The sequence below is a fragment of the Rattus rattus genome, chromosome X, assembly GCF_011064425.1.
Source record: "Rattus rattus isolate New Zealand chromosome X, Rrattus_CSIRO_v1, whole genome shotgun sequence".
NCBI lineage: Eukaryota > Metazoa > Chordata > Mammalia > Rodentia > Muridae > Rattus > Rattus rattus.
In genome coordinates this window covers 108,908,010-108,930,734 of record NC_046172.1, presented here as the reverse complement: position 1 = coordinate 108,930,734, position 22,725 = coordinate 108,908,010, and the positions used below count along the sequence as shown (strand labels likewise).

The 22,725-nt window shown below is 38.5% G+C and overlaps 1 protein-coding gene across 3 annotated transcripts in view; it reads right to left on the bottom strand.

The window, feature by feature from the left end:
- The window catches only part of Xiap (X-linked inhibitor of apoptosis), a 41,230-nt gene that overhangs the window by 10,063 nt on the left and 8,442 nt on the right, over window positions 1-22,725 (bottom strand). For all 3 annotated transcript variants that reach the window (XM_032889600.1, XM_032889601.1, XM_032889602.1), the window contains exons 2-3: window positions 2,620-3,525; window positions 1,226-1,325 (exon numbers count right to left, since the gene is read on the bottom strand). In XM_032889600.1, coding sequence (XP_032745491.1) covers window positions 1,226-1,325; window positions 2,620-3,493 — 974 coding nt within the window. In that variant the 5' untranslated portion in view covers window positions 3,494-3,525. The remainder of the gene's footprint in view (window positions 1-1,225; window positions 1,326-2,619; window positions 3,526-22,725) is intronic.

Sequence of the window (22,725 nt, the reverse complement as noted above, 5' to 3'; positions counted from 1 at the left end):
TATATAGCCAGTGCCAAAAAAGAAAATGAAAAAAAAAAGTCAAAAAAGTAATTAGCTAGGCATGGTGGCAAACACCTGAATTAACCAAGAACAGAAGTTTAGCGCCATCTTTGGCTCCATAGTGAATTCTTGACAGCCTGATGTATAAAAGATATTATCCCAAAATAGAAACAAAAAAGACAAGCATGGTACCACACCTCTGTATTACTCAAAAGGCAAGCTGGAAGACCAGCATGAGGTTTAAGGGCAGCGTAATCTACATAGGAATATGCAGGCCAATTAAGACTACGTAAAAACCATATCTCAAACAAACAAACCTAAACCTGAAGGCAGGTAAAAAGCAACCAGTAAATTAGTACCTAACAGTGACTTGCTACTATTTCTTTACTTGTTTGGTTTTTTTGATATAGGTTTTCTCTGTATAGCCTTGGCTATCTTGGAACTCCACAGACCAGGCTGACCTCAAATTTAAGATATCCACCTGCCTCTGCCTCCCGAGTGCTGGGATTAAAGCCATGTGCCACCATCACCAATACTGACATTTTTTTTACAAGTTCAAAATGGTTAATCTTTTAAAATCAGTACTGAACACTCATTTAACTTGAATGTTGCCTTTAAAGGGTTCTTTTCAAATGATTGTTCTAATGTTTGGAGTGGTATTATTTTATATATTAGAAGCTCACATAACTTATAGAGCTAGCTGAGTACTGTATTTTACAGAGGCAAGATGACAAAGAAACTGAGACAAGAGGGTTTCAAGATGGAGGCCAGCCTGGAAGACATAGGGAATTTCAGGTCAACCTGAGGTAATGTGAGACCTGGTCTCAGATTAAACAAACAAACAATAATATACATTATGATCATTCTTCAGGTCTTCTCATGGCACCATGGGCTCATGCCAATCTCCAAAGAGCCTACTTCTAAATAAAAAGTATTTATTTTTGTATACTATACTAAATAAAAATGTATATATTTTTATAATTTGTTTTTTAGAAATAGAAGAATTATCTAAGTATCATATGACATATAAGCAGTGAATGTTATGGTTACCAGAAGTCTTAGGTGGGTTTTTTCCCTACAAAGTAGGTGACCCCATTTCTGTAAACTTGGTGTGAATTTCAAGCCATAGTGAAGGCAAAAATAGTTGAGGTGAAAAGTAATTCAAATGTTTCCACTGCACAATGTCCAACTTGCCTATTAGTGAATGAACAATTAAGGATCTTACCCTGGATACCACTTAGCATGCTGTTCCCAAGGGTCTTCACTTGGCTTCCAATCCGTGAGCCCTCCTCCACAGTGAAAGCACTTCACTTTATCACCTTCACCTAAGAAAGCGCACAAGGAAAACTATGTGTTTCTGTGCAAGTGTAAGTTTTCAGAAAATGCCCATTCTAACATTTGAGGAGTGTCTAATTATATCAAACCTCATGGCTTAAAAGACAACATTCAAGATGGTATCATATCTAGATATGCTCTTTGTCATTTGAAGGAAAATATGTACTAAATTAATCATCTCGATATAATGTACTTTGTAGAAGACAAAGTAAAATCACAGTTTTTATATTAGAAACTACATTTTTCCAGTATATGTCACTTGTACCATCGCTATTAAACTTACTTTATCAAACTGAAAACTGTTTAAGTTTTAGTGCAAATGTTAAAGTTCAGCATAAATTACAAGGTAACTATCTTTAAGAACAAGCTCTCTGTCATGAAACAGACCTTTAAGCTCACTGTTATGGGCTGGAGAGATGACTCAGTGGTTAAGAGCAGTGACTGCTCTTCTAGAGGTCCTGAGTTCAATTCCTGGCACCTACGTGGTGGCTCACAACCATCTGTAATGTGATTCCTCTTCTAGTGTGTCTGAAGACAGCTACAGTGTACTCATATACATAAAATAAATAAATAAATGAATCTAAAAAAGATTACTGTATTATATAACTGAAATAATGTATATTTTGAATTTGGCTATATTTAATCCTAAAACAAATGAATCAGGCATACAGATTAAAATATTTCTAGAAGCCATAACATTGCCAGCTTTTCTTGAGACATGCACAGGAATAGTTTGAAAAGTACTCTGAATATGTGGAGTATGCTTAAAGGTGGATGGTAATTTTTGTTTGGTTGGCTTTGGTATCACAGTGTAGCTCAAACTCATGCTGGCCTTTCTACTCAGCTGACAGATTGCTGGGATTACTGGTATGTGGTCTCATGCTTACTCAGCTTGATGTCAATTTACTGTGACTCAGACTAAATTCTCTAATAGTAACTGTGTTTATGGGATTGTGGTGAAGCGTAGAGAAAATCCATGTAGTAGGTATTTTGAGCATATCGAGTAGATGCTCAATAAATGGCAGCTAGTATTACTATTAGATCCACTATCTTTCAGGAATTGATACCACCTTTTCTCTCTCAGCTGCAACCTCCCCAACCCAAGAATTACTTGAACAGATCTGACTCATAAAAGCAGAGCCTTTTAACACAAATTCAGTAGTTCCATCAAAGATTTAACATATGAGTTCAGAGAATGATACTGATAATGAGCAAACTAAAGGCAACGATTTTCTTTTTAGGAGCCCTGTGACATTTGGAAAGTAATTTACTGGTGAAGTTTACCTAAAGCATAAAATCCAGCTCTTGCAAGCTGCTCCTTGTTAACTGAGTATAGCCATGTTCCAAAAGTAACGATCCGTGCGTCATATTCTGCCATGGCTGGATTTCTTGGAGAATTTGTTGAATTTGGGAAATTCCTATCTGAACTCACACCAGATTCACTTCGAACATTAACATTCCGGCCCAAAACAAAGAAGCAATTGGGAAAGTGTCTCCTATGTTCTGACCAGGCACGATCACAGGGTTCCCAATTTTTCAGTTTTCCACCACAACAAAAGCATTGCACTTGATCATCAATCCCCGTGTAGTAGAGTCCAGCACTAGCTAACTCTCTGGGGGGTAAATGGGCATAGTCTGGCCAGTTCTGAAATGTCTTCAATCTGGCTTCTTCACTACACATGGCCGGGTTCCTCGGGTATATGGTATCTGAAATATCTACAACCTGTCCAGTTCTCAGGAGATAATCTGCATGAGTCTCCGACGGCCTGTCAAGAGCAAAAGGATTTCTGTTTCCCACACAGTTTTCAGATTTGTATTGGCCATTTTGGATGCCAGGAGATGTAGACTGTGTGGCACCGTTTTCAAAATAAAAACCATTGATAAATCTGCAATTTGGGGATATTCTCCTGTGTCTTCCAACAGCTGAGTCTCCATACTGCCATCTATCTACTGCCGCGTGACAACTGAAACACTGCACGGTGTCTCCTTCACCAGTGTAGAGAAAGCCCGCTCGCGCCAATGTTGATGCTGAAACAGGACTGCTGCTTGGGAAGTTAGCAAATGTTTTTAATCTATTAAACTCTTCTACAAATTCTTCATCCTTATTGGTGTCTGCAGGTACAACAGTTCTAGATCCTTCAAAACTGTTAAAAGTCATCTTCTCTTGAAAATACGACTTGTCCACCTTTTCTAAAAAGAGAACATTGCATTAGGAACTTCAGAACACAAAACATAAGGAATATATTTCTGATACTAAGCACTAATAAATTATCCAGTGATGACATAAAAATAATGGCACAATCACATTTTAATTCTAAACACTAGAGTAGTACATTACCAAACCACTTGAGTTTTCAAGTGTGTGCTTTTGTTTGCTCTCCTTTTCCAGTGTTAGGGCTTCACATAATGCCGAACACATGTTCTAAGTCAGAACTACACCCCCAGCCTGTTTCTCTCCCACATATTTATTGCAGCCTTAGGTTTACAGGGCCTTCTGCATTCCAGGCAAGTGCTCCACCAACGAGCCTAAGCCTCAGTCCCATTTTCTATTTTGATGGAAAATAGTATATAAGCAAAAAGAGCAGAGTTGCTGATCTTAAGTATTCGTTTTATATAAATATGGAAACTATGACAGAGAAATTATAAATATTAAACATGTGAAGTCATTAATTAGGAAAAACATGAAAGCAGCATAAAATATGCAGATTATTAAAGACTATGCATAATTGTTATAATGAATCATTACATATTCAAGGCATCAAAGTTCAATTTTTTACTATTTAAAAACAGATGAATGTTTAGAATGGTAATGCATTAATTTAAAAAATATTTTTTACTTTCTTGCTGAGCAAACAAAGGTGCTCTAGTGGATGCTGTGCTCAAGAGTATACAGGAGGCACAAATGAAACTCGATGGATTAAAAAAGCACACACACAAACTTAGGTGGGTGAATCTGGGAGAAGCTGGGAAGGACGGTACTATGATCAAAATGCAATGTATAAAATTCTCAAAGGACTAGAAAATGTATTAAACACAAAAAGTATTCACAGTATTGGTTTCAGCATGTTAAGGATATCAAATGCTTCTCATTTTCATGTGTAGAACCCATTTTTTGCTGGAAGTGGACTGTCCCTTATTTTATGTGTGCACACATATACATACAACACAGAGGCAAGAAACACAGATGCAGAGAATGCCTTAAGAAAAATTCTAAATATTTACAGATATGAACTGAAGTTACTTTTGCTATACACTTCTGTTGGTCAAGAAACAATGTGTTTGAGTGAAAGAGCAGCCTCATTAGAGGCCAAATCTCAACTGTGCAATGCTGAACCCAGATAACACACCAAAGGACTTAGCTGGGCTCTGGGAAGAGAGGCAAGATAGTCTGTCCTCCAACAGGTCTGAAAGTGCAAAGTGATGCTACTAATAATTGTACAAGGACAACAGCATAAATCATGGCCACCTTAGGCAAAGCAGAAGAGCATGTGGTCACCTAAGCTACAGAAAAACCTAGTTCTCCAGAGTCTTCCACATTGCCATAACGCCCTCAGTGGGTCTGTCGGACGCAAGATAACCAAACGGCTCAATTGGAAGTAACTTCGCAGTGAAAAGGAAAGATTCGAATGTAAAAATGAGTGCACATCGGGGTATATCCTTCAGAGGAGGACACACAAACAGCCAAAGAACACATGAAAACACATCAACATCACACCAGGGGAAGAAAAATTAAAACCACAGTGAGGTATCACCCCTTCCCTCTTAGGATAGCTATATTTGAAAGACAAAAAGCATCAAATGCCACCAAGGATGTAAACAACAGGGACCTACAAACAGGAATGTAAACAGCTATTATGGAATACAAAATGGAGGCTCTTTTTGGTTTTGTGGGGATATGTGTGCCTGGTAGCATTCATGTGAGTGGATATCAGCTATAACTCAATACTTTGATGAGGCAGGATCTCTCAGATGAACTCAGAGCTCACTGACCTGCTTGCTCCAAGGGATTCCCTGTCTGCCTCCACCATGCACTGAGTCATCTCTCCAGGCCTAATGGAGTCTCTTTGCAAAGCAGAGAGACTTAGGGGTTGGACAGAGGGCTCAGCAGTTAAGAGCACTTTCTGCTCTTCCAGAGGAACCGAGTTCAACTCCCAGCATCCACAGCCGCAATCAGCTGCTCACAATCACCTGGAACTTCCGTTTCAGGGGATCTAATCCTCTGGCCTTGGCACCTGCAGTCATGTGCACACACCAACTCGTACACAGACACACAAATACACGTTTAAAAGTAAAAACTTTCAAAACCCGGTAGACAATGATGGGATGTTGCTCAAGTAGTAGAGTATGTAAGTAGCATGCTCACGGCCCTGGGTTTAATCCTCAGCACTAGGAAAACTGGGTGTGCCAGTACATCTATAATCCCGAACTCATGAGGTAGAAGTAAGAGGATCAGAATTTCAAGCTTATTCTCAGCTACATAACAAGGTTTTAGGTCAGCCTGTGATACACAATCTCAAAAATAAACAAAGCAGAGACAACTTTAAAACAGGATCCAGCAGTCTCACCACTGGGCATACATCCAGGCTAGTGAAATCAGTATGTTAAAGAGGCACCTGCATTTGGATATTTATTATAGCATTGTGTGTATGTGAAATCAGCTTTCAGTGACCGTTGCTGAATGGATAAAGAAAATTTAGTATATGTATATACAATAATATTAGGCTTAAAAACACTAGAATTCTGCCACTGGCAGAAACATGAATAGAAATGGAAGGACATTATGTGAAAGGAAACATGTTAGGTACATATGTGGAAGCTAAAAGATTAATCTCCCAGAACAGTAGTAGTTAAGGGAACCTAGATGAAGGAAGATTGAATGGAAATAGGACGCTCAATGTGCATAAGCTGAACAGAACTAACACAATGCTTTCCCTTTCCTTTGGAGACAGAGTTCACTGTGTAACCCAGGCAGGCCTCATATTTTCTGCCTAAGCCCCCACAGTCCTGGGATTACAGGCATGTACCAATAAGCCCTGCAGGATAAAGAACTTTTCTTTTTTCCATGTTTTTATGCGTGTGGGTAAATACGTACAGGTACAGGCCTGTACATGCAGAAGCCCAAGGTTGATGTTGGGAATCACCCCAAATTTTCAGTCCATCTTATTCATTGAAAGATGATCTCTAAATAAATCTAGACCTTACCAACATGTCTAGTCAGCTAGCCAGCTTGCTCTGGAGAGCCTGAGAGTCTCCTCCTGGATTTAAGGGTACACCACCATGCCCACTCATGCCCAGGATTTATTTAGATCCTGAGAATCAAAACTTAGGTCCTCATGCTTGCATAGCATATGGTTTAGCCACTGAGCCATTGATCTAGCCCTGATTACTAAATGTTCTGTAGTAAACTAGGAAAACTATGATTGACAATAATTAACTGACTAGTTTAAAATAGTTAACAGACACATTTTGAGTATTCTCTCGATCATACTAGACGTCCAATGCGCTATCCATTGTGCCACAGAGCCCACTTCATTTTGAGTATTCTCAATGCAAAAAAAAGTCTGAAATGAAGAGACAATGAAAATTACTCTGATCTTATTTAACATACTTTCCATGTACTGAAATACCACACTGTATCCCATACACTTATATAATTACTGCTGTCAATTAAAATATTTTTAAGGGCTGGAGAGATGGCTCAGCAATTAAAGAGTATTGGCTGCTCTTCCAGAGGACCAGGGTTCATTCAATTCCTATCACCCACATGGCAGTTCACAGTTGTTTATAATTCTAATTCCAGGGGGATCCTACATCCTCACACAGACATACATACATACAGGCAAAACACTAGTGCACATGGAATAAAAATAAAATGATGCATCCCCTGGAACTAGAGTTACAAACAACTGTGAGCTACCATGTGGGTGATACATAGATTTAAAAGAATATATTTAGGGATTTAGGGGCTGAAACAGAGGACACTGAATTAGAAACCAGCCTGGGCCACATAATGAGACTCTGTCTGAAAAAAAAAATAAACAAAAGAGCAGAATGGCCAATATGTCTTGTTTTAGGGATCTTGGGAAGATTTATACAAAACTTTGTGGATTATGTAAGCACAATATGTCTTAGAACATCAATTCCCTTTGAGTAATGTTAAAAAACGCCTCTCTTGAAAAATGACAATACCCTTCAGGCTTATGTGGCCTTGCCAATTTTCATTAGTATTCACATATCCCTTAAGAGCTGACTTTTATCTATTTCTGAGAAACTTTTTGGAATACAGTTTTAGATACTTTTAAGTATCATTTTCCAGATATTTGAAAACATTCTGACAATAATGTTCAAAGTTCTTTATTGAATCAACAAAAGCTAGATAATTACATAAAAGATTCAAACAAACAAACGGCTAGTTGATAAGCTAGTAAGACAAAACCTATTACAGAAATATGCAACATTTTATATTGTTTTTAAAAAAGTATTGCATAACTAGCAAAATGAACAAATTGTTTAGAATGAAGTCACATAAAGGCGAACTTCCAGTTTAAAACCTTGGGATTTTAGTTAATTGCAAATTCATTACAAGCCAACATTACGTGGCTGTAAAAAAACCCACAGCCTTTAGACTATATTAGTGTCCAGATGTGGAACATTCATATCCAATTCAGATACATGGTGACTATTACCCTCAGTTCCAACACACTTTAGGAGAGACATTGACACATTTTCATGTCCTCAGATGAACGTTCAAGATAACAGTATATGAGGAATAGTTGGAAGAAACAAGCCTATTCATCCCAAAAGAAGGGAAGGTTGATATGTGAGAACAAAATCTAAATGCAATGTACCTTACAGTGGAATTAAGGCCAATTTATATACTTAATACATTTTCCTAATTTTTGCATTTTAAAAAAAAGTGTGTGTGTGTGTGTGTGTGTGTCTGTGTGTGTGTGTGTGTGTATGTGTGTGTGTGTGTGTGTGTGTGTGTGTGTGTGTGTGTGTGTGTGGTCCAGGGTATGTGTCACAGCACATGTGTGGAGGTCAGAGGACAATTCTCAAGCCAGTTTCTCCTTTTAATACGTGGACTCCAAAGAGAAAAAACCAGGTCATCAGGTTTGGTAGGAAGTGGTTTTACCTGATGAGCCCTCTGGCTGGCTCATAACCAAAACATTTTAGCACAACATATGAACTTCACAAGTCAAATGCAGTAAGAAATAGGTTGGGTTGCCTTTGAGAATATGAGTCCTTCCCATCAGTAAGAGACTTTAGTCTGCGCACGCCTTTAGTCCCAACACTCTGGAGGCAGAGGCAGGCAGTTTTCCATGAGTTCAAGACAAGCCTGGACTACAGAGCAAGTTTCAGGGCAAGTGGTAGATACACTGAGAAGCCCTATCTCAAAAAAAAAAAAAATCAAACAATAAAACATAGGGTAAAATGAGACTTCAGTGTAGACTAGAAGACTAAGCATTTCAAGTCTATTATATTCCTAAAGAATGGCATAAACAAAATGGTGAAACTTACCTTCCCTGAGGTAATGTTTTGTTTCTTGATACAATCAAAACATAAAATTAAAGGTCTAGTCTTATTTCACAACGGCAGACATTTGTGCATTCAATTGTTCGTCCTACTCTAGATCTGTGAAACTTTGTCACTCTATGAGAGCATCTCTCTGTGAAGCTTCCAAGAGGAGCCTTTAAGTGGATATAGTAACACATCCCTGTAACACTGGCCATCAGGAGTCTGGGGCAGAAAGACGGTTGAGTTCTAGGTGAGGTTAAGACCCTTGCTTCAAAAAAATAAAAGGAGATCACTTTCTTAGGGATTAAGTCCATGCAGTATTCATTCAGATACTGCTTTCTAAACCTATGTACCCTAAACCAATAGCCAGACTTGGCAGCAAAGCAGATTTCACTGCTGAGCCCCTATTGTTATCTTATCAGCCCCTATTGTTTAGTTTATGGTTTTTGTTTTTTTTTTTTTTTAGACAAAGTCACACCATGTAGTTCTGGCTGGTCTTGAACACAGAGATCCAGCCGCCTCTGCCTCCGGAGTGCTGAGACTAAAGATGTGCACCACCATGTGGTTGCATTTTTATTTCTTTTCTTTTCTTTTTTTGTTTTTTTGTTTTACTTTTAGAGACTGGATTTCCATGTGTAGTCGTGACTGTTCTAGACCTCACTCTATAAACCAGAATGGCCTAGAAATCAAGAGATCCACCTACTTCTGCCTCCTGAGGGCTGGGATTAAACACAGGTACCACCATCTCCTGGCAATTCTAAATATTTAAAAGGTAAATTTCCCTGTCTCTGTTAATGAGACTCCTTTACTAACAATATACCCTATTTTCCAGCCTGGCTGGAATTCCTGTCTTATTTGTATATTAGTATGTCCTTGTTTTGTGCTGCTGGGGACCGAACCTTCCACATACTAGGTGAGTGATCTCAGGCTGGATTAGATCCTCACCTAGGTTAGGTTTTTAACATTCTTACTTATCTTCAAAACTTTGTGTGCATGGTTGGGGAAAGGCACGTGCGAGCCACAGCCTGAGTCCAGAGGTCAGAGAGGAGCTCTGTGGAGTCAGCTCTTGCTCCACCTTTACGTGGGTCCTGGCACGGCGATGCTTCACCTGCTGAGCCACCTCACTGTCAGTCCATTCTAAATTCTGAGACTGGGTAGCTGTCAGTCAGTTGGCAGACTCACCTTGACCCTGCCTTGTAGTCCAGGCAAGTCACTGACCTTGTAATCCTCCTCTTTAGCTCTCTAAGTGCTAGGATTATAGGCCTGTAGCAGCATTTCAAGCTTCCAGTGTACATTTATTTTATGGGGCAAGGAGAGAGTTGAAACAAGGTTTATTAACAACCCAGGTTTTGTCAAGAGCTAACAATAAACTCACCATCCTCCTGCCTCAGCCTTTCATAAACTGGGATTGCAGACAACTATGCCTAACACTTTTATATTTATTTAGTGAGTTCCAGTACCATGTTTTAGATATAAAATCTACCAAAAGAAAAATAAGTTTACACAAATGAAAACCTGGTATATATTTTTACACAAAGACTTTGTATTCTCTTCCTTTTGTTGTGCTTGTTCTACTGTGAATTGGATTGGGGGCCGGTGTTCTGTCATAGAGCTATACTCTCAGCCTGACTGGATTTTTCGTAGGATTATACTACAAACACTATCTTAAAAAATAAACAGGAGGCATGGGAGATGACTGACCAATTAAGAGCACTGGCTGCTTTCAGAGGACCTGGGTTTAGCTCCTAGCATCAGCATGGCAGCTCACAACTGTCTGTAACTCTAGTTCCAGGAGAGCTAATGCCCTTTTCTTGCCCCTGGGGATACCATGCACTCATAGGATACAAACATATACATGTAAACAAAACACTCATATACATAAACAAAGATTAAAATTAACTATGTAGTATCTACCCATCACTGATAGTCACTCTCCACATACACACTTAGAACACCTACTTTCTTTTTGCCATTACTTTTTTTTTCTTTTTTCTTTTCTTCTTTTTTTTTTTCTTTCTTTTTTGGAGCTGGGGACCCCAACCCAGGGCCTAGCAAGCGCTCTACCACTGAGCTAAATCCCCAACCCGTTGCCATTACTTTTTAATAATTACAGTACAATGCGCTTAAAGTAATAAAATAATTACATATAGAAATTGAGAATGTAAAAAACAACGTTCCTACGGTCTATTATGTGTGGATATGTCTATAATAATTGTGTACTATTTAAAACAATGAATAACAAACTATTCAAATTTGAAGGATATTTTCTCAATATGGTAAAAATATATTGAGAAGTAGCTTTGCAGGGAATGGTGGTACATACCTCTATACTCAGTCCTTGGGAGACAGAGGCAGGCACATCTCTGTGAATTCAAGGCCAACCTGTTTTATATAGGGAGTTCCAGGACAGCCAGGGCAGCCAGAGTAAACTAGAGTTCACTCTGATAGCATCATCTTATGTGTATTATTCTGTGAAAACCCTATTTTCAAATAAGGTTAAAAGCAATTAATTGTTTTACAGTGTGACTTTGACTTTAAAAACAGATATTAAGTGGACTTAAACCACCTGAACAATTCAAGTTCTATCTACCCACTTCTGTACCTTTAAACCTCCAGGGCCCTTCCTAGAAGCAATCACTCTCACTAGTTTCTTATTTACTCTTCCAGAAATGTTCTCAGAATACAGAATCATGTATAGGCATTTTAAAAGTCTTTAGACATCTAGTAGTGGCATACACCTTTAATTCCATTTGGGAGGCAGAGGCAGGAGAATAGCCACAACCTCCCAGCAGGGTTACAGAGAGTACCAGACCAGTCTGAGCTACAGAATGAGAACCTGCCTGGTAAACATATAAGCAAATAATTAAATAAAGGGAGGTGTGGTGGCACATGCTTATAATCACAGCACATGGGAAGTGGAGGAGGGAGGATAAGGAATTCACGAACATCTCTGGCCATAAGAGACCTTATGTCAAAGAAAAGAAAAAGAAAAGAAAGATTTTAGTTTTACTTTTCTGAGAAACCTCTGGGTTTCTATAGTGGCTAAACTAATTTATATTCCCACCACCAGCAAATTCTCAACATTTGCTATTTTTCTGTTTTACTTAAAGCCATTCTGTAAAAGGAAGAGTAGGGGTGAATACTGTCAAAATATATTGTATAATATTCACAAATTAATAAAAACATTGTGTCAAATAGTCACCACAGAAAGAATAAAATTGGCCCAGTGTTCTGGAAAGTATCCTGGCAGTGTATGAAAGAAGAAGAGGAAGAGGAGGAGGAGGAGGAGGAGGAAGAGGAGGAAGAGGAGGAGGAGGAGGAGATAGAAGAAACTTTAAACATGAATACTATCATCTTAGAAACTTTGTCTATGAATTTATCTAGAGGAAGTATTAAAAATAATCTACATCATAAATAGCCACTTCGTTGTGAAATGGGATCTCAGTACTGTTTTATTTCTATTTTTTTGGTGGCTGAGGATAGTGGACACTTTTACGTTTATTGGCTATTTATATTTCATCATTTGACCCTCAACCATCCATTGATTTCATTAGCCCAATTACTCATTGGACTGCACAGCTCTCTACTCTATAACTATGCACTTAACTGCTGGACTTTGAGGTTGGGGGAAGGGCTTAGTGTATAATTCTGCTTGGCATAGTACTCACTTCACTACTTGGTGTGCACTGGGTTCAAACTCAAAGCTACCTTTTAGTCTCAGCCTCCTGAGTGCTGGAATTACAAGTGTGAATCAGTATACCCACTCTTGATGCTGGACCTAAAGTTCACAATTTCTTACTACTAACAACAATATCAAGAGTGAGTGTCAGCTGGCTATGATGGCACACACCTTTAAGCCTAGCATTTGTGAGGCAGAGGCTGGTGGACCTCTGCAAATTCAGGGCTAGCCAAAGCCACATAATAACACTCTTCTGGGAAAACAAGTGACTGAGAAAGGGGTGGGGGGAAATAGGAGACAAGGATGAATAGAAACAAAGTAAAATGACACACACATGATATACACATGAACGAAACCATCACACTTTATAGGAATTTAAAACTTAATAAAAATAGAATGCTCTGTGCTGGCAAACTGGGTCAGTGGGTAGAGGCAATTTCCATCAATCCTGGTGGTGTGTTTGATCCCTGGGACCAACATGGTACCAGAGAACCAAGTCCCAAAGGTTGTTCTCTGATCTCCAAAATTGGTGCCATGATATGAGGGTGTGTATATACATACTCACTCTCTAAATACATGCAGTTTGAAAAGGGATGACATTGTCTAAATCTGTTTCTATCTTATTTGTTTTTCACACCAATATTAAATGTTCTCAAGTAGAAATGGATCTTGTATCAGTCAGCACCTTCTTTTAAACTGTCGTGGCTTTTTTAACCAACAGTGGCTTTAAGGAAAGACATGAATTCACTTATAACTCTATAAGAAAGAGATGAATATGTCAACAAAAAATCGAAATATTTGCAAATAGGTACTATAAAGAATCATGAATGTATGTAAAACTGTTAAGTCTCATTTGTAATCAAAACAATTTTTAAATTCCTCTACAATGTGATGGGTTTCGTTGTACGATGATGTTATTTTTACCTTATTTGGCAAAGATCAGTATCACAAATCAATGTAACCAACAAACATGTCAAGGATGAGACAACAGACAAAACTAATACTGATACTTTACACTCAGGGAAATAAAACCAGATCACGGCTGTCTTAGTCAGTGTTCTATTACTGTGAAGAAATACTGTGACCGAGGCAACTGTTATAAAGAAGAGCATTTAATTGGGGCTCATTTACAGCTCAGAGCTTTAGCCCATTATCACCATGGCAGAAAGCATGGCAGCATCCACGCAGACACTGTGCTGGAGAGGGAGCCTGAGAGCTCTACGTCTGGATTAGCAGACAGCAGGAGAGCCACAGGGCCTGGCTTGAGCTTCTGAAATCTCAAATCCCATACCCACAGTGACACACTTTCTTCAACAAGGCCACACCTCTTAATAGTGCCACTCCTGTGAGTCTACGGGAGCCATTTTCATTGAAACCACAACAGAGGCTAGGTTAGCTAAGTACTGGCAAACTGGACTACAGGAAGACCTTGTCTCAAAAAAACAGTGTACAGGCTCATATGAACACTATAACATGTTATTATTATATGCAAGAGCCTGGGTTCAACTGTCAGTGACAGAAATAACATAAAAGGTACATGTAAAATGCTCAAAAAATGTGCTATTCATAAACATACAAAAACACAATATTCACTGGGCAGTGGTTAGCACATGCCTTTGATCTTAGAATTCAGGAGGCAGAGTCTGGCAGATCTCTTTGAGTTCCCGGTCAGCCTGGTCTACAGCACTAGTTTCAGGACAGCCAGGGCTACACAGAGAAACCCAGTCTCAAAAACAACAACAAAACCACCACCATCCCCAAAAAAACAGAAACAAAGGCACAATATTAAACAGAAGACAGTACTAAGGTAATATGGAACCATATACAACCACTCTAAACTTAGATTGGACAGGGGTGATGGCTCATCAGGTAAAGGCCTAGCAACCTAAATTTAATCTACAGTTCCTAGGTAAATGTAGAAAGGGAGAGAGAAGGGGAGCGTGGAGAAACCTGATCCCACCAAGTATCCCCTTTAACTTCTACATGCAAATTGTGGCACATATGTCCCCCAATCCACCCACCCCCTCCCTTGCAAAATATTACAAAACATACACACATTAAAAAAAATACAAACTCTAGACTGAAGGACCAGGGATATTTTAGTCAGAGGTAAAACATTTGCCCAATATGCATGGGCATTCCATTCCCAGAAACATAGCAAACAACAAAAAACCCAGAAGCTCAGGTTTTAGATAAATACTAAATTATACATATTGTCAGGACATTCTTAAGTGAAAGAGCTGGGTACAAGGCTTTGGTATAACTAATTGGTACAATGCCTACTTAGCATGCATGAGGTCCTGGAAGCCCCAGCATCATCATCATGATGATGATGGTGATGATGATGATGGTGGTGGTGATGATGATGGTAAAACTATATAACCCAATAACAAAAGCATAAAATGCCGATGTTATGCACTCAAATTCTATTGTTGCAAGGCATGGTGACTTACAAGTATATTTCCCCATTGAGAAGGTTGAAGCAGGAAACTGCTCAAAGTTTGAAGTGAGCCTGGGATATACAGTGATTTCCAAGCCAGCTTGGACCACAACATGAGAGCTTATCATTAAAAAAAATTGCTACCGTTTTTATTTTTGGTTGTGAGCCTAGCCTTTAACAGCTGAGCCATCTGTGGGGGGTGAGGTGTGATTGGATCTAAAGTGAATAAATTAATTAATAAAAACAGAAAGCAGGCTGAGCTCCAGGTTCCTGCCCCGACTTCCCTCAATGGACTGCAACCTATAAAGCAATAAAGTCTTCCTCCTCCAGCCCAAATAAGGTATCTCAGGCTAACGCTATTACTCATTTATCTTCTCTTTTGTTTCCTTCTTTCACCATTTAAATTTTATCCAGCAAGCATTCTGAATTCTAATTAAAAGAATAAGGAGGTAGACTCTTAATTTGCCAGAGAGCCATTGTACAATCCCACCCACCAAATAGAGTCTCATCTGGTTGCTATCCATGTCAAAATGCTTCATCTGTGAATACATTAATCTAATTAACTGAGTACTGAGACCCTGTACTGACAGGTTTTCACTTTCCAATGAAGACAATTTTTTATAAATTACAGGAAGAAAAAAAGATAGGTTCTTTACTTTGCCACCTGAGATTTGTTGCCAGTTTGCTACTGTCTAGGAGGAAAACATACAAGAGGAGAAATTGTAAATTGATGTTGTTATTGTTGACCATCAGGTTAGACAAGAGACAGAGAAGATAAAGGTAAAGAAAGTCTCAGGGATGGACAGGTCACATTTCTGACACTTGCCAGGAAGCAAATGCCTTTTGATCCACTGGTTAGATGGAAATAACTCAGCCACAAAACCAGTTACTTTCTGATTGCTACTTTATTGGAGGGGATGGGAATCTATTGTTTTGAGCTAGTTAGGATCTTACTGGGTAGAACAGGTTTGCCTAGAACTCACTATGTAGCTCAGACTGGCCTCCAACATGCCCTGCTTTCCCTTACAAAATGCTGGTGTTAAAGGTCTAAGCCACATTTGGATCTCGCTCATTCGTTTTGGAGTTGAATAGTATTTTTAACTCATCTCTAACCGTTCATTTATTGCCCTGTAAAAAATAATTAGGAGGACCTGGTGATGCACACCTTTAATCTTAGCACTACTGAGACAGCAGCAGGCAGATCTGTGAATTTGAGGGCAGCCTGGTCTACATAGTGAGTTCTAGGGCACTTCCCCAGGAATTCTGACAGTGATCAGGGTACAATATTTACATTGTTGGGTGTTCATTTAGTGGACGATTTGGTAAATGGGTTATATAACCCACCCTAGAAATTTCGCAGAATAATAATAATAATAATAATAATAATAATAATAATAATAATATTCAATCCTTGGGATAGAAGCCAAGGCCCATGTATACAAGGAAAATGTTCTACCAGGGCTGTACTCTTAGACCCTGGAATAAAGTATTTTTATTTTATGATCATACTAGGAATCATTTTTAAAGATTCATTTATTTTATGTATATGCATACACTGTACACTGTCTTCAGACACATCAGAAGAGGGCATCAGATTCCATTATAGATGGTTGTGAGCCATCATGTGGTTGCTGGGGATTGAACTCAGGACCTCTGGAAGAGCAGTCAGTGCTCTTAACCACTGAGCCATCTCTCTAGGCCCCATTACCTTTTTTGAGATAGTGTCACACTCACAGGCTAGCCTCAAAAGTTGTGATCCTCCTCTTTCAATCTCCTGAGTGCTAGGATGACAAGTGTGTACCACCATGCCAGGTCTTTGAAACAATTTCCTGACAGGAGCCTTCTTTTTTTCTTTTCCCCGATATAAAATCATTCTTCTCTATCTACAAAACAACTTTGTTGTCTCTAGTAGAACATTTGGTAGGTTCATCCTGTCTTTGTTTTATTTTCATTTAATTTTTTTAAAGGTAGGCTATCATGAAAGTCTGACTTAAGACATACTCTGGATCCTAGCCTGGCCTAGAACTCCTGACCCTTCTGCCTTCACCTACCAAGTGCTTGTATTATAATAAGCATGTACCACCAAGCCTAGCTCTGTCTGGGTTTTAACTGATAAACGGACAAAGTAATCTACCTCAGTAAAGATAACCTAGAGTTAAAAGTACATATTTAATGTCCCTGAGTACCAAACACTATCTATCTTGAAATTTTTATTTTCCTTGATGCCATAATATAGCTAAATGCTTAGCTGCAGGTAAATATTTGTTCTAATCCAGAAAGTGTGATGAAATTAAATGAGAAATCACCTTAATTTAAACATGATTAGTGTCTATATCCTGTCCTCTTTTCTTCTACCATATTTCCTTTGATAATAACTAAAATTTGTTAATGCACTTTTAAAATTTACAATGTTTTGATACGTGATATTTGATTTAACTGATAGAACATGCTCATAGCTTTCATGCATAAAATGTGCAAACTGTGGTTCTGACTGGCAGTTACTATCATATATAATGTGGCAAAGGAAAGAGAAAAAGGAGAAAAGATTGGAACCCAGGTCTTGCGACTAATAGAATTACAAAGACAGTCCTATGGATATTCTTGGCCGACTCTACTGAGGTATCTAAGAATGTGAGGGTTCCTAACCTTTCTGTGCTCGGGAAATGTTCTAAAGCAGGAAAGTCAGATGACACGGGAATGAATGCACTTTGATACTGGGTTTACTACGTAGCTCAGGCTGCCTATGAGTTCAAGGTCTTCCTGTCTCTGTTCAAAATGAATAATGGAATTACAGTAGTGTCCCTTGCTGGACAGACTCCAAGTCAATAAAATGATTATAGAAATAGAAAAGTATAAATTACATATGTAAGTACAGATATCTGTGAAGTAGACCCTTTCTCCATTTAACCAAAGAGTCTTTAAAATTTTTCAGTCTTAGTCAGGCATGGTAGCATATAAAACCAGTGCTCAAAAATCAGGAATGGGAAGACTGACCATAAATACAAAACTAACCAAGTCTACATACAGTACATAGTGAGTACAGCCATAGTTACACAGTGAGACCATCTCTTAACCTGGCATGGCTATAGCAGGCTATAATGCTAGCATTCAAGAGACCAGGAAGCTAAAATAAAGATGAAGAATTCGAGTCCTGTAGAAGTACAGCAAGTACTCTTAACTCAAGAATCCTGAGTTAATAATTATTACAAAGAAGTACATATAATATGACAGCCAATGTCTTTTTGAGAAAAGGCGTTATGTTGGATAGCTCTGGTTGGCCCCAAATTCACTCTGTGACCAGGCTGACCTCAAACTCAAGAGATCCTCCTGCCTCTGCCTCCCAAGTGCTGGGATTAAAGGTGTGAGTCACCATATGGGGATATATGAAAGACAGTTCAGTATCCAAGCTTTGATATTTGATACTATCTCCACAAACTTATTATTTGCCCACCGTTTCTGAGCTGCCAAAAATTCTCTTAATCTCAGACTCCTGAGCTTGCTTCTCCCCCCTTTGAATCCTCCTATTCTGTACCTACAAGACAAAACAGAACAGGCCAGCAACTGCCATTGAGACTTCCAAAAACAGTGATTAAAATTAAATGCCAGAGAGCTGGGATTAATGTCGGCACTCAGGAGGCAGGGGCAGGAGGACCTCTGTGAGTTTAAAGCCAGCCTCATCTACATAGTGAACAGCAAGACAGCCAGGATTACACAGAGAATACTCCGAGCCTCAAAATGCCAACAACAATAATAGTTATTATTAAATATATACAATTAAACGAATGAAAGCTGGGTGTGACAGCATCCACCTGTAATCCTAGCACTCAGGAAACTGAAGCCTGAGTAAGGCAAGGGGAGGTTGAAGGTCACCCTGAAGACATATATCAGGGCCCCATCTATCTCAAAAAGTAAAGTATGATCCATGTTACTAAGGTTTCTATTTCCACCTTGTTCTTACAGTTTTGCTCTTTAAAATATAACACATATAAGGCTTTTTTAAAAAATGACATGGTCTCACTATTGCCCAGCTGTTCTTAAAACCCGACTCGAGATCCTTCTGCAAAAAAACCCCAGTAAAACAAACAGAAAAGCTCAATCCTTCTGCTCAAGCCTATTCCTACATGAACTTGCCAGCAGAGTTATACAGCAAGACCTTGGCACAAAAGCGAAATAAAACATAAGAGCGGGGCTGGGATGGCGCATGCCTTTAATTCCAGCACTTGGGAGTCACAGACAGGTAGATATGTAAGTTCAAGGCCAGCCTGATCTACAGAGAGTATTTCAGGGCAGCTAGGGCTGCTCAGAGAATTCCTGTCTCAAGAAAATAAAAAAATTAAAAATTGAATTAATTTTGAATCTTTGGAGTCAAGAGTTCAGATCTCTATAGACAAATAGGTATAGAATAAGGCTTACACCTTGAAAGACTTTTTTGACACAGGAGTAGTTCACAGCAGAACTTGATAAAGAAGTATTAAGGAACAGGGCCCTAGATTTCTGTCCCACCTAAGACATCACACATTTTCTAGAATATGCCTTTTTAATTTAAAATATCAAAACACCTGTTTTATGTTCTCAATGAAATAGAATAAGCATATTTTTGTGAAAAATTAAAGAAACATGGAGATGCTGAGTCTAAGTGGAAAAAAAGCCAAGATCCTCCCTCCCCGCAAAAAAGTTTCATGGCGTCCAATTCAGGATATTTTCCACTGTATATGTTTAATTATTTATTAAGTTTGACATTAATCTCTCATTTTCTAATATCACTTGTCTTCTCAAATAGCCATGCACCATGACCTTAAACAATGCTAACAGCTTACATAACACTATTAACAGATTACTGGAGATAAACTTTAAGAATGGACAGCTTATAATCTTCCTGCCTCAAAATAACAAGGGCACTTTACCATATTCATCCTTTAGTGCTTTTTTTTTCTAAGATGGGAGCTCTCAATATGTAGCCCAGGGTGTCCTGGAAAATGTTACCTTCCTGCCTCAATTTGCCAAGTTCAAAAATTACAAATGCGTATCACTATATGTAATATGTAGTCATCTTTAGACCCATACCACAGTGCAGTGTCTAGCACATAGTAAGTACTCAATAGGTATTTATTTTCTAAACCTTAGCTCCCCCCCAGCACTTACTACTAGACGATTAGATTAAGCAAAACCAGTGAAATCTCATTATGTTATATTTAGTCTCCAATCATTAAATACAGAGAATATACTAAATAAATGAAAGTTAAGGGGGATATTTGTGTCAAAACTGTAAGTGTTCTACTGAATTAGCTGCCACATTAAGTAAAATGCTTGCCCACTAAAATATGTCTAACTTTTAGCTAGCATTACTTTGTTATTTTAGTTGGTCTCATTGAATGCACTAGAAAGCAATACAATTAACTACAGGAGTTCTAGACTAAGACAGTCTGCTAACAATAAACAAGATAAGTCTGAGCAATTCATCTTTCACCTGAGTCTTCATTAGCCTTTCTGTCAATGAGAGTACAGAATTCAATGGTGGGGATGTGTCCAGTCTTTTTTCTTTAGATACTGACTTCAGAGCCTAGGATATACTATGCTGGACTGATGCACACCCCCAAATCCTTTGAGGCTTTTACCTCCAACCCAAAACATTTACCATTTTTAAAACTGTATAACATGGGGGTTGGGGATTTAGCTCAGTGGTAGAGCGCTTGCCTACCAAGCGCAAGGCCCTGGGTTCGGTCCCCAGCTCTAAAGAAAAAAAAAGAGAGAGAGGGATCCTGGATCCTAGAAAAAAAACTGTATAACATGTCTGAGGAGTGATAATGAGGGCACAAAAAGCAAACACTTAAGTACCAAACAATGCCACGCAATATAAAAGTTTTATTGATTCTGATTCTGCGTATACAGGCTATGATGTAGCCCAAGCTGGCTTTGAACTCTTGATCCTCTTCCTACCAAATGCACAGGTTACAAGTGTGAGCCCTGACTCTGTTTTATTATTTTATGTGTCTGGGTATTTTGCCTGCATGCATATATGTGTATCACATGCATGCAGTGCTCATGGAAGCCAAAAGCACCATTGAATCCTCTGGGACTGGAGCTGCAGATGGCTGTGATACCGTGTGAGTGGGGGGAATAGAACTCCAGTCCTCTGAAAGAGCAGCCAGGGCATTTACACAGTCAACTGTCCTACCCAACTTTGTTTGTGAGGCAGGGTCTCACTACATAGCCCAGGCCGACTTGGATTTGCAATTCTCCTGCACTGACTGCACAGTGTTGGGATTATAGATGGAAGCCACCACATCTAGCTTTCTTTCCCCTTCCTTTCTTCTACTGGTGTATAGTCATTGTACAAAATAGCAGGTTATGTTAGTTTCACAAATTACATAATACATTTTGATCAAATTTTAACATTTTCTTTGATATGCTCCAAAAAAAAAAATCACACCCAGAGCCCTATAGATGTTAAGCAAGTATTTACTCTACTATACTGAACTACATATACCAATACAATTTTTACATGCATAACCTTTTTAAAAATAACTTTAGTCCCAAAAGATTCTGTGAGTCAGACTTATCTATATGACAAATTTGATGTGTGAGTTCCATAGTTTGCTATACTATTTGAACATCAGGAGGCTCACCATATGTATTTTTTTCAAATAAAATAAAGACTAACCTTTTTACCGTTTCACATGAATACAGAACAATTGGTGAAAGCCAAAAGAGAAACAAACACTCAAGTAATTGAGCCTGTTCTGTTAAAACAGCATAAGCCATACTGGATTTTACAATAAAAATCATTGATAAATGGATGTTCATAAATACTGATTGCAAATACTTATGTTGATATACCTCTATGTCAGCTTTAAACCTTTTGGGAATAAAATCAAAGGTGTTTATTAGAAAATATCCAAACATACAAGGCACAGGAGAAAAGCAAAGGTTTTCATTCCTCTTCTTCGGAAGTAACCAGGGTTAGCATTTTTTCTGTATCTCTTTCAAGGATCCATGTGACTCAATCCAGACAGATCTAAACTTCTGTTTCTGTGTCTGTAGCTATAAATCTATCTGGCCTAAAATGTTTTCCATTCATAAGTTATGGGGGAAAACAATCCCAGGCACATACATGTTCAGTACACTGAAAATGGTGCAGACATTGAGACAAAATAGTATTATGCTAGACATAAATGTTAAATAGAATATACTAAGATATTTGTTTAGAGTTTACATGAAGCAACAGGAGTGTGGTGGCCAGGAAGCCAGAAACCAAGTTCTAATCTAAATGGCATGGTAACCTTGGACAAGTCATGAAATCATGAGCCTTAGTTTCTGCTTAGTAAAACAAAAGAGTTGAGCTGAGGTCCTTCCCAACTCAAAAATGGTATAAGTCTAAGATGGCCGGCTCTTAACAGTGTTCTCTTGAACTGACTAAAAAAAAAATCCCATTAAGGAGAAAACGAGAAATAGCAGTTTCTGGTCTATTTCTACAACTTGTTCACTATTAAGGTATAGATGGGATGTCAGAAGTAGTGTCATAACTGTACTTGAAGGCAAAGTAGTAGATTATTAAAATCTGATGTTTGTTTTCCCCAAGGCTTCCATTAATGCTTTCCTTTTTAGATGGGGAGAGCCACTGCTTAGTTTCAGCAATCACTACTCCCCTTGCTTAAAAGAAAAATACCCCACAATTCAAGTAAACTGTGGAGTTAAAATAATGAAACTGAAAGTCAAAGTGACATTTTTTTTCTTTCAGAAATATGCTGGGGAA